The sequence below is a fragment of the Cyanistes caeruleus genome, chromosome 12 (genome assembly GCF_971803275.1).
Source record: "Cyanistes caeruleus chromosome 12, bCyaCae1.hap1.1, whole genome shotgun sequence".
In the NCBI taxonomy this organism is placed as follows: Eukaryota; Metazoa; Chordata; class Aves; order Passeriformes; family Paridae; genus Cyanistes; species Cyanistes caeruleus.
The window spans coordinates 15,814,800-15,827,588 of NC_141712.1; the positions used below are offsets into that span (position 1 = coordinate 15,814,800).

Here is a 12,789-nt window from a genome sequence, read left to right on the forward strand (position 1 = left end):
ATTAAAACTGTTTTTTTCCCCCTGTACTTTGGATATGAGCCTAAATAACCTATTTTCTTGGGACCTGGCCCATCTCACTATTCAGTTACCTCTTCTTGGACCAGAAGCAAGTGTGTCACTGAATCTTCCCTTCCCATATTTTTACCCAAGAAAGTATAGTCAAAGCTTTTTTTAATACTGCCAGTAATACTCGCATGAGAACAGGCTGTTGATGATACATGAGTTTTCATTTCTAGCAGGAGGAGATCATTTAGTACGTGTAATCCCTTGGGGGAACGTGCAAAGCAATGGGAGCAGCCGGGCAGAAAAAAATTCAGGCTGCTTTTTCTGGCCAGATACGGATGCCATTAGTGGGGAGTGAGGGAACGATATAGGTCAGTATCTCAAATGGCGCATGAAAATTCGGCTTAGAGGGTCAGAGGCTGCGGTGCATCTGCGAGGCTGCACTGCCACCTGCTGCGGTGAGAAGTGCTCACAGCCTCTGCCCAGCGCTGCCTCTGCCTTGCTTTTTGTTTAAAGCACCCCACCAAAGGACAACAATTCTGTTTCAACCGCTGGCTGTTGGGTTTGGTTATACAAACAGGTAGAAATATGACAGCACACAGGTCCGGAAATAAAAGGCAGCTGAGCAATGGTGACAGCCATTCCCCCTCCATCTGTCACAGCAGCACTGGGGAGACAGCTTCAGCCACCAGCACAGAGTTACTGCAGGTTACTGCCAGCTCACCGAATGCTTCAGCCTTTGCAGCTGACTGTGTTGTGTCACCAGGTGAGCCAGGCTTGGCAAAGGTGACTGTGTTTGTGCCTCTGAGCAGGCGAAGCAACCTGCGAGGTGCCAGGTGGGTGTTAGCACAGCCAGGTACTTCTCTTCAGCCAGGCCTTCCTCAACAAGGATCCCTGACTTGTGAGGAAGAGTCTCATCCCCGAGAGGAGGTGGTGACAGCTAAGGGCAAAAAGCCTAAAGAGCAGCACATTTCCCATTGCTTCCCAGGGCCTCGCTGTATTCAGTCCTTTGAAAACAGAGGGCTGGAAGCACCTCCTGCCCTGAAAATCACAGAACTGCTCAGATGGGAAGGAACCTTTGGAGATCATCCACTCCAATCCCCTTTCCAAGGCACAGGAACAGACACTGGAGGTGGCACAGGAAGGTGTCCAGGTGTGTTTTGAATGTCTCCAGAGAGGAAGAATCAGCGACCTCCCTGTGCAGCTGTTGCAGTGCTCTGCCACCCTCCATGTAAAGAACTTCTTCCTCACGTTGAGGTGGAACTTGTGTTTTTGTTTGTGGCCACTGCTCCTTGTCCCACTGCCACAGAAAGAGACTTGCACCATCCTCTTGGCACCGACCTTTGAGATTTTTATATGCATTAATGAGATCCCCTCTCAGTCTTCTCTTCTCCAGACTAAACGTGCCCAGCTCCCGCGGTCCCTCCTCATACGAGGTGTCCCAGACCCCTCATCACCTCTGCGGCCTGCACTAGGGCTGAGCAGAGCGGCCCAAACCCCTGCGATTCCTGTGCCGAGCTCAGCCGGGGCCCCTTGCGGTGTCCGTGCCCTCGGTGACCGGAGTGTCCCCGCCGCCCCGGGGACCCCGCGGGAACTACAGCTCCCATGGTGCCGCGGGGCCGGGCGGAAGCGGGGCGCGCCGGCGGAGCGGGGCCGCGCAGAGCCCATGGCCGCGCTCAAGTACGCGGGGCTGGAGGACACGGACAGCGAGGAGGAGCTGCCGCCGGGCTGGGAGGAGCGCACCACCAAGGACGGCTGGGTTTACTACGCCAAGTAAGGGCGGGAGCGGGGCGAGCCCGCCGGGAGCGCTCTGACCACCCCGGGGCAGCGTCCGCGGAGCCGCCCCTCACGGAGGAGCCGCGGGGCTGGAGCTGCGGGACCGGGCTGCGGGTGACGCGGGGTCTGTGTGCGGTGCCCGCCCGGCTCCGGGGAGCGCTGGGCTGGGTGTGCGGACGGGCTCCGAAGGTTCTGACAGCCACAGCCGCCCCTGCGGAGCCGCTCCGAGCGGCCGGAGCGGTGCCGAGCCTTCGCCTCCCGCCCCGCCTGGGAATGATGCTGGAGCCGCTCGTGGGAGCGTCCCGGAGCTGGCTCGGTGCGCCTCAGGCCTCCGTGGGCGAGCCTTGTGCATTCTGGTTAAGCCTTACACAATATTGCAGAGTGTGGGAACAGGAGAAACAGATCCGATGGAAGTTAAAAGCTGTGGATGCTGTTCCTCAGCTCTTCAGTACACCTTGGGCAAAAGATAAAGAGTCGCATTTAGCTCCTTCTGTCCGGGCCACTGGATGTGATTCCATCCTCGCAGGTTACAGAGGGGATGTGCCGCAGGATGAGCTAACCCAGTAGAATATATGTTTATACACTCTCTCCTCTCGTGTGGTTTCTGTAGCCATGCTGATGTTGGCATCTCCTGTCTGATTAAAGCTACAAGAGTTATTCCCTTCCACGAAAGGGTGGAAAAATATTGTTCAATCTCCCCTGTGATGGGTTCTCCTCCTCCTCCCAACTTCTGCTCTTATAAACACTGGACAGAATGCTTTAGTTTATCCACACTTGGTTTTAAATGCTGCAATTTCTCTCTAGGTGTTTGTTTTTCTTAGGTCAATTGCCTGTATATTTCCAATGACTTCAAAAGCTCTTTCAGGAAAGAATCACTTGGTGAAAATAACCCGAACAAACCTATGAAATAACAAGGTATTACTGAGCATAATTGTTACACAGGCAGTTCAACAGGTCAGTTTCTGAACTCTAGTGAGACTGAACTGGTTTAGTTTAATGATACAACACGAATATATCTTTACTGTCTGAAAATCTTGCCCAGTGTGTCTAAAAATATATTGGACGTGAAGAGGTGTTCCACCATTGCTTTAATTATACACTCTATATCTGTGATACTTCTGCATATTCTGGGAATATGAACATTTATCTGGAATTAGATTATTTTGGTTTAAGACTTTTGAAGATGTTTCTGTTGAGTTAGGCGTGCACACAGGTGGACAGCATTTGTTTGTCAGGCTGCTGTAATTTGATTAAATATCTCCTATTTTCAGGTCACAGAGGTGTACTTGTTTAGTCTCAGCTCCCAGCTGTGATCCCTGTAATACCATGTGCTGTCACCGTGGGGTTGCTGTAAGAAGGGAAAGTTGCTTATGTTGTGTGTAAATTGCTGTTGGGCCCGTAGGTTATTTGTAGTTATTTGTGTATTATTTATTGCTGTTGTCACTCTTTATTTCACACTTGGGCAGCTATCAATTTGGACACTCAATTAATCCCTGCCTGACTCTTAAAACTTGGTTGCTATTTAAAAATACTCAATGAAAGATGAGATTTTAATGTCCAACCTGCTTTCAGCACTTTGATTATTTTAAGACCTTGTTTATGTGCACATGACTTTGCTGATTACTCTATAGTGGAGAAAAATCTTATGATGGAGTATTTTAATTCTGTGATTTTAATGAATAAAGACTCTGAATTGGAAGAAAAGGTGGGATACCATTGTTATGTATATTAAATAAATATCCTGCTAGTCAAGGCCTGTGGATAAACTTACCCATCCAAAGCTACAGTTGCTTGTGTAGAAATCCAACTTGCTTATGCTGATACTTATTACTGTACATATCAGTATTGTTAGGCAGGAGTTTTAGAAAGGTGCTTTTGTAATTTGAAGACTTCCTAATATTATTACTTGTTGGTGATAAATTCTTTTCTTGCTTCTTTCTTCCTTACTCCTGCCAACGATCATCTTTTTGAGGTGTTTTCTGAGTCTTTTTAACTTCTGAGTTATTTGAGGTTTTTTTTTTTTTTCTTCTTGTAAGCAACAAAACTTGGGGTTGAAAGTCAAACATTTATTTGAATTTTTATAGACTTCTGTGCTCTCTTGTTAATTACTTTCAGAACTGTGGCGATATTTTGGGTTACATCAGAAAGATTATTAGGTAATTTTAAAAAATCTTAACCTTTTTCTTTTCCTGCAGCCACCTAGAAGAAAAAACACAGTGGGAACATCCTAAGTCTGGAAAGAGGAAACGTGTTGCAGGAGGTTTGTGTTAAAGTTTTGTAATGTTACAAACATTTAGTTCCTCCACAAACTCCAGCTGACCTCATTTTGATCTCCTAGATGTCACTGATTCTGAGCTTGCAGAATATGGCTGATTTTAGTGGGGTTTTGCCTCTTTGATTGTGTCTGTTTAGGGCAATCAGTTTGCAGTTTTATGGCTTTCCTGTATTGCTCCATAAAGCCAAAGTACTAATTCCAGGTTACAGGTTTTGTTTTAGTGTAGCTTGTAAAGCATGTAGCCAAAAGCTGGGGTTCTGTGTTCCTGGTGTCCATCAGATAATATTTACAGTTGGATTATATTCTTCAAAGAATGTGTTTCTTCTGGATCAAGGAGTCTCCCTGGCACAGAAGGAAGCGTTACTAGATTTCATTTTACCTGTTTCCCCCAACCCAGCTGAGTATTTGTGCCAGAAGAGAAGGCAAACAGTGTTGCAGGACACTTCCAGAGGAAAAGGACTTCTCAAAGACCTTGGATCAGTGCCTTAAATCAGATCTTTCCAGAAGCTTCTGTATCTGGGGGTACTGCACTGTTGGCAAGCCATGTTTCTTTTGGCTTTAGTAATCTGACTTTTAGTGAACTATTTTCAGTAAATCTTAAATTAATCAAAGTGAAATAAGTACTTTCCAGCTAAAGTTAGAAATACTGTGAATGTCATCTGTTAACTACTTTTGTAGAATTTTTTTATATAAGAATTTGTTATGTAAAGATTTGCCATTTTTCTTCTTTTATCTGTCCTTCCAACTTCATGGAATCATTTAGGTTTGATTTATTGTATCTCATGCCCACTTGAGGGCTCTGATCTTTCAGCTTTTGGTATGTGTTACACATAACTTTTCCTATGTTTTTTGCTATTTATTTTAGCAGGGATACATACTGAACTGTGAGTAGTATAGATCTGTATGTGCTTGGAAGCATGGTTGAATTTTGCTGTTTTTTTTTTTTTTATGCTGTAACTTGAAATAATCTTTATAAAGATTTTTTAGACTGTCTTTATACTTAATCTGCCAGTCATTGAACTTGTACCAGATCTTCTGTGTACTGTACTTGTATGAGAAAGCAATTGTGTGTGATTAGGGAAGCAATCCTTCCTTCAAATTCTGATATTCAAGGGCAGCAGGTAGCTGTACCACCTACAGAAAGAATGCAGAATTGTCTCATCAGTCTGAGAAATGACTTAAACTTCAAATTGAAGAGTATTCTAATGCCTGAAAATAAAGTTAATGTTTTATGTGCTTTCTAGATCTGCCATATGGATGGGAGCAGGAGACTGATGAAAATGGACAAGTCTATTTTGTAGAGTAAGTATCTCAAATTGTGCAGTGTGTAGAAAGAGGACAGCTGAGTTACATGCTGAGGAGCCTTTTGAGTTATGACACTGTGAAAATATCAGCTGGAAAGACAAAAAGATTAATAAATGCAGCTTCAGAATCCAAATGCAGATATTGCAGTGTCTGCTGTTTCAAGGGCAACTGTGGGGTCCTTTTATAGACTTGCTAAGAAAACATCTTCCCTAAACAACAAGATTTTTTTCTTTTTTCCCCTGACAAAATTCTGCCTTTTATGTCAGGGGTTCATTTGAAGGTCAGAATGGGTTGTGAATTATGTAAATACAATTATTAATGGATGCTGTCACAACTGGGAAAAAAGTTTGATTAAATAATGTGATTGGGATGGTTTTAACCAAGCTGGAAAAAAAAAATTGATTTTTGAGAATTAAGTAATCCATTGGAATTGTACATAGCAGTGGTTGCAACACATTTAAAATCTAAATGCAGAGTGCAGAGGGGTTCAAACAGTTGAATTTTTGTGTTCTTTTGCAGCCACATAAACAAAAGGACTACCTACCTTGACCCAAGACTGGCCTTTACAGTAGAAGATAATCCAGTAAAACCTACTACTAGACAAAAATATGATGGGAACAGTACTGCAATGGAAATTCTCCAGGGCCGTGACTTGAGTGGGAAAGTGGTTATAATCACAGGAGCCAACTCAGGAATAGGTAGGTTAACAATGCACATGAGGTAAAATATGGCAAACTTCATGTTACAGGCTCTGTATCTTTGGTTTTCAGGCTTGATTTGCACTTTTTTCTTATAAAACCCCTAATTATGAAGGTGTTTTTTTTTAAATCTGTGGAGAATTTGGAACTTACAGGAGAACTACAGGAAAGACACTGAGTGCTGAAACAATTGGTTTTTTTATAGAAAAATATTGATGGAGACATTCTGCATTATGCAAATATATAAAGGATGGCTGTAGAAAGAGAGGGGAATTTTATTTTTATGATCTTAGTGGCTAGGACAAGGAGTGAGGTTTTTATGGTTGCAGGGCAGTTCAGGTAAAGTATTCAGAAAAACTTCCTAATGCCAGCAAGTAAACTCAGGTTAAGATTTTCCTGGGAGGCTGTGGAATTTTTATCTCTGAAGGTACTTCCAAGTGAATTTGATGATGAACTTGTGTCAGGATGTTTTACTTGATGCTCCTTTAATTCAAAGAAATACAATTTACAACCTTTAGTAATCCCTGTTAGTTTCATGTCTCACAGGTTCATACATCCTTTCCTAAGACACCCAGCTTGTTTAGATACCTGTTAAATATTTCTGCTTCTATAGGGGGTGGGTGAGAGATTCAAATAACTGTTGATCTTCTGTTGCCTTTTGTTGTTTGTATTTTTATTTGTGATGGGATTACAACAATATTGAAGGAGTCTTTATGCAAATTATTTGATGGTTTTTATTTTGGTTCAGAATTTTGATTTAAATGTGTTTTTGAGGACATCGGAAAACCTTGAAGACATCCTGGAAAATCAGTTAATAGCAGGACTTGCCACTGAATTTTCTTGGGTTTTATTTATTAATTATTTGAGTGTTATTACCTAGGAATCACATGAAGAATTTAGAGCTTTACCGTGCCTTGCAATTTAGGCCTTAACAGCACATCCTGCTGTCACTGCCTGATGTTCTGCTACAGATTGGCACTGCAGTTGGGGCAGCAAGTGTTGTACTTACCTGTCTCAAGGAATTTGGGCTTCCCAGTGAGGTTTGTGTTCCAGGTTCTTGGCACAGCATTTCTCTGCATTGCATCCAGCAGTACAATTTGCTTTGTATGCAACTGTGCATTCTCTGAACATTTAAAGAATTACCTGGACTCAAAGGGATTTGCCTTCAGCAGGAGCAGAGCTGCCATTCAGCTTGCTGAATGAGTTTGAGGTGTTTCAGATATGGCAAAAGATCAATTCAATATATGTGATGGTTTTGTCAAGATTTTTTTTTTTTTAATGTTTTTCCCTTAGTTTATAATCTGGATTGGTCACAAGTAATCAATCATATCCTTGCTTGAAATATTTTTTGCTTTGACTTAGAGTCCATAAGCATGAAGGTAACAGATTTGAGATTCAGATGGTGTTATGGCCTATTTAACTCAAAACTCTTGCATATCACATTGCATTTGGTGCTGCTTTAGTCCTATGCAGTGTCTGATGTTTCTTACCAGATGCCATGGAGCATGGATTAATTAGCTGGTTCAATGTGACTCTTACCAGTTTTGGAGCTAATTTTGCAGTTAGTTCAGGATTTCAGTTCTGTGTTCCACTTGGTGTTATAGATTCTTCTTTTGTATTTTCTGTATATGTTGGAGGTAATAGTTTCCTCCCTGAGTATTTTGAGGAGTAAACAATTCCTGTGATTTCAGAACAGCAAAACGTTTTCTTTTAGAGGTTAGCGTAAATAATTTGAGGGAAATATTGTTGTCCATTCAGTAGAAAGAGATATAAAAGTAATATATTCCTTGTTTAGCATTTGTACTCAGTACTGCAAGGAAAAAAACCAAAAACCTGAACCCTTTGATTGTTGTCCAAATGAGTTTCAGTGGTATATTTGAAAATAACTAACTATGGTCTCTGTCCATTTGTTGAGAAATGTTTCATTTCAGAAAGGGTAGAACAAAGATCAAGCTGTAACTTGATAGACCAAAGTCAGAAAAATGCATTTTAAATTACTGCATTGCTGGATGTTCAAGATAAAGTTTGGAAAATGCTGAGAATCTCTTGAAAGATGGACGAACATAAAAGTGATGTTTTTATTCATCCATATACTCTGCTTTAGGATAGCAATGTTAAAAACAGATCAGTAAAGATGAAATGATATCTTAATTCACTTTATTTGTGAATCTAATACAGAGACTTCTACACAGCTTGTCAGGAGCACTTTTTTCCCCTAGAGTTGAAAAATCTCCTCAACTTCTGAGAAACAGAGATGTTTGCTTAGTTATTGAGGGAATACTTGGGATGAGTTCAGCAGTTTTAGGGTTTTAGTGGTCTCACACATTGCCTCATTGCCATTAACTTAACATGTCTGTAAATAGGGACACTGTCTGCCCTGTGCTGGTTATTTTCATTCCTGATTAGGAAAGTGGTCTGCACGAATTTCCTGGATTATACACCCAATTTCTTAACTTAATCCTTAAAATTGTTGTGGAAAGTGTGAGGGGAAAAACTACTATAAGAATTAAATTTAACTTTAATTACATTTAAAAAAACAACTATTTTTGATTAGCAGCTTAGAAAAGGTTAACAATAGTGTAAATTGTCAGTTGGTTCCGTCAAAGTTATTTAGACTTACTCCACTGGGAGGAATTGAAGGTGTCTGCAATTCTGAGTGTATTTTTCTGTTTAAATGTCTCAACACGAGCTTACAGAGAAAGGCCTTTCCCAGCTTGCTGCTGGTCTGAGCTGATTCCTGCTCACCAGTGTCGCCAGTAGAGGTCTGTGTTGCTCTTTGAAAATACTGAACAAAAGCGACCTGCTGCTTATTGCTGTTCTTAGGAAATGCTCCTGTAATTCTATTGTTTGTGTTCTTAATTAGGGCTAGAGTTGTAAATTTATAAAAGTGTGTCAGCAGTTCCTCTAGGTTTAATTTTACATAGAGATGTGGTATTTTTGACTGTATGTGTAAGCAATCTGAAATGATACAGTTTTTAAAAAGTAACTTTGTTTCAGTATCAGAGAGCCAGTTGTGTAGCTGATATGTTTTCTGACTTGTATAAAAATTGCTGTCTGTTTTTAAGGATCATATATGACCTGTATGGCCACAGGACCATGGTATGTTTTGGTTTCTGTGTCAGGGACTGGGGAGTGTGTCTGAGTGGTGAAGTGCAAGTGGTGTTGCAGAATATAACGGAAGGGCAAAGTGTGTCTGTTCTGTCCAGTCAGGCAGATTCCACAAAGTAGGATGTTTTTTAATGCTTTTCCAAGATTTTATCACATTTTGTATTGATAATCACAACCAAACAGTTGCTCAAACTGGGTTTCTAATTTTTCTGCTAGATGAAGGTCAAAAGAAGCTTGGTCATTGCTTTTATAAGGGATGCCCAAAACAACCAGATTAGGTTTTTTTTCAGAGGCTGAAGAAAATCCAGAAGCTCCAGCCAGAAACTGGCTTGCTGTATTGCTTTCCTTGGTAATGTTTACTGTTTTAAATTGTTTCCTCAAAATAAATGTTGTTTAGTGTTTTGTTGAAATTCTCTTTTTTTCTGGCACTTTTGCTTCTTTGCAATGGGAAAAGGCTTAGCCAGGAGAGAAGCTGTGGGTTAGGTACTAAATCAGTGACTAAAAGATGGGTCACTGCTCCAGTACAATGTTGGTGTGTATATACATTTGGAGTGAGAAGTTTGAGTATCAGGTGTATGAAATTGGGGGAAAAGGCTTAAAGCTTAAACTCTGCTTTGAGCTCAACTTTCAGAATTGGGCTCTTGAATGCAGCTTTTGAAATGCTTGTATATTTAGTGAGCTCCATTCCCAGTATTAAATGTTATGGTTAATTGCAGTGAGGGTTTGTATATAGACACAAACATTCCTGAACATTGTGAAACTGTGGAAGGTAACACTTTGATAATGAAAGTCATGATAATTTCCTTAATATTAATCATCACAGTAACAGGTAGATTATTAGGTTTGGTTCACACATGGTGGTGCTTTTTGTGATAAGTACAAATTATGTGGCTCTGCAATTTATCTTGTGCCTTTCTCTGTATCACCTGCAACCTCCTTGTGAAATCTCTCTCATATGGAGCATTATTTGAACACTTTACATCTGTGAGTAATGTAGAATGGCTACTGCTCTTAGATCCTTCTGTTCCCAGTAGAGTAGAAACTGTTCTGAGTCCTTTACTAGAAAATACAGCAAGGTTTTAGTGCTTAGCGATGTGGGATTAGCAGTTTTAATTCTGGGACCAGTAGTGTCCAAGATCAGATAATGTTAAGGTGGAAATAGACTTTAAACTGTTGAAAGGTTGGGATTCTTTGTTTTCAGCAAGCATACAGTGCTTACATTAATTCAGAAAGAGCCCATGACCATTTTTTTTTTGCCATCACTTTATTGTACTGCTCTTGGTAGCTTTTTACTTTTTTTCTTTTCATCAAAGTAGAATAAAAATAAGTGAACCTGTCCATAACCAATACAAAGCATGTGGCCAGGCTGCTATGCTGTGACTGTGCTTTTGTACTTTATATTGGCAGAATGCAATGAAAGTTTGTTTTGTGGGAGAATTCCTGATTTCTGAGCTGTCCTTTCTGTGTGTAGCAGTGTTCGAGCACTTCCTATGTTGGTATTGTTCTGAATATTTCTTGTAGTTAAAAAGCAGAATCTACCTTGGGAGCCTTAATAGAGCCAAATGTGGGTAACCTTTGTTGTATTTCTTAGGCACTTAAGTAATCACTAATTGAGTAATGGCTGTTTAAGCTACTACTTGTAAGAGAAAAAAAATTAAACTTTTAAAACTTACCTAAATTTTGTGTGAAGACTCTTTAGGATCTCTAATAGATGCTGGCTACTTTTCACACTATGCCCTAAATCTGTGGGCAGTGGAGAGATCAGAAAAGTAGGATTGAAAAGAATATTTTTATTTTTTGAAGGAATCAAAAATTGACTGCTCTGTACCTGCAGAGAAGAGAATTTTGTGAATATAGGGAGCTATTGTAGTTCAGAATTTACTGAGGTTATTTGTGGATGACAGCATTTTTTCTGAGGCTTCATCAGCCTTCAAAAGGAAGGTAACATTTGCTGAATCCTAATTAGACTAGTGAATGGTCTCATTTAAGTCAAACTGTGGTCATATGGGAGGAATTGAACACATCACATATCACTGAGTACTTGGTTTTATTAGTATTAGTCTGACTGTCATAAATATGTTCATTGTCTTTTGCTGTACTGCCTGGAGTTTGGTGGTCTAAGCCCACAGATGTTTGTCTGTTGGAAATGACTTATTCAGCTCTATTTTTGAGCTAGATTGCAGGTTTTCCTTGAAAAATGTGCACATTTTTCTTTGAAAGCACTGTTTATTTTCTGATTTCTCTCTCCTGTTTCCACATGAAATAAAGGTTTTGCAACTGGCAGGGCTTCCACAAAGGAACTGCTCAGGATAGCCTTTGTTTCAGATTCACTTTATGATTTCTTACATGGTTTTGGAATTTCTCCTGTGCTGGAACACCTGAACTTTGTCAGCCTTGAAAAAGTCAGCTTGTTTTTGTTTTGGGAAGAGGAAACCTCTGAGAGAAAATACATCTGTCTGTTCTTGGTCCCTATTGTTATTTTTCTCAATTCTATTCATATGATGATTTTAAGATTTCTTAGTGTAAACTTCTTTTTTATATGGCTTATTATGATGACTAGAGAGCAAAGTGTTTGCTTTCTAGTATTTATTATTTGCATCTTGTTTCTTACAAGAGCAGAAGAGGGATGTGAGCTGGAGCAGCAAACTTTTGACAGTGCCTCTTGAATTGTCTTTTCCCCAGTTTGGTGAAAAGAGTTTGTTGTCTGAATCAAAGTTAATGTTCATAAATGTGTTAAATCCTGTGGATTAATAAAACCTCTGTCTGCTTTTATGAGGAGTTTCTGTACATGGTTCTGATGTAGCTCAGTGGTACACAGAGAAGGGGGTGCTGGGGCTTTGCTAAGGGGGTGCATCTCATGTTTTCAGTACAGAGCAGAACGTGTGGTGAAGGAACTGCTGGAGCCTTTGCATGGCTGGAGAATTCCATGCTGGAACTCTGAAATGCTCCACAGTTTCACGTGTGGAGAACGGGAGTGGTGCTTGTTTATGGAGCTCTGGATTCAAAGCTTATTGTGAGGCAGACAGAAAGATCAGCAATCTCTAACCTTGGATTATTTTTCTTGGCCAAGTCCTAGCTGTCCCTGAGAGTGTTTTCATGGGATACTTTTGTATTTATTAGGCTTTTAAAAGCATGGAAGAGCTGTTCCTTGATGTATATTTCGTATTTTTGTGAATCTTAGGCTCCGTGTATCATGAATTATCTTGCACTGTCTGAGTAGCACTACCATGAAAGGTTGGTGTCTGTGTAGAAGTTTAGTTGTTTGCATCTTAACTTACACTTAGCTGTTTTTTTTTCCAGTAATTTCCTTTGTGGAATTCCAAACCTTTGTAGCATGCATGAATTTTGTTGTACCAGTTCCTTGAGGGAATGGGAGTATGGTGTTTTTCCAGGAGAGCCTGGGTCTTGCAGGAAGTGCATTTTTGGCCAGGGTAGAGTATTGGGGTAACTGATGTAGAAAAGCACAATTTCTGGAGGGGAATTTGCCTCTGGGGTGGAACTTTTAGCTCCTTTTTTGTAGTTTGTAGCCATCACTCAGGGATTAGTACTGATGTCATTTGAACAACTAAAAATCCATTAAAAGCTATTATTTTCAAAATTCAATTAATAGAAGAGGGCTCTCTT

The 12,789-nt window shown here is 40.5% G+C and overlaps 1 protein-coding gene across 2 annotated transcripts in view; it reads left to right on the forward strand.

Annotated features, from left to right (window-relative positions):
- Positions 1–1,614: 1,614 nt before the first annotated feature.
- The window catches only part of WWOX (WW domain containing oxidoreductase), a 474,933-nt gene continuing 463,758 nt past the window's right edge, over positions 1,615–12,789 (forward strand). Inside the window, exons 1-4 of one of the 2 annotated variants that reach the window (XM_023934551.2) lie at positions 1,615–1,776; positions 3,975–4,039; positions 5,299–5,356; positions 5,879–6,057. In XM_023934551.2, the coding sequence (XP_023790319.2) occupies positions 1,670–1,776; positions 3,975–4,039; positions 5,299–5,356; positions 5,879–6,057 (409 nt within the window). In that variant the 5' untranslated portion in view covers positions 1,615–1,669. The remainder of the gene's footprint in view (positions 1,777–3,974; positions 4,040–5,298; positions 5,357–5,878; positions 6,058–12,789) is intronic. The other variant, XM_086848248.1, reaches the window with a different exon arrangement.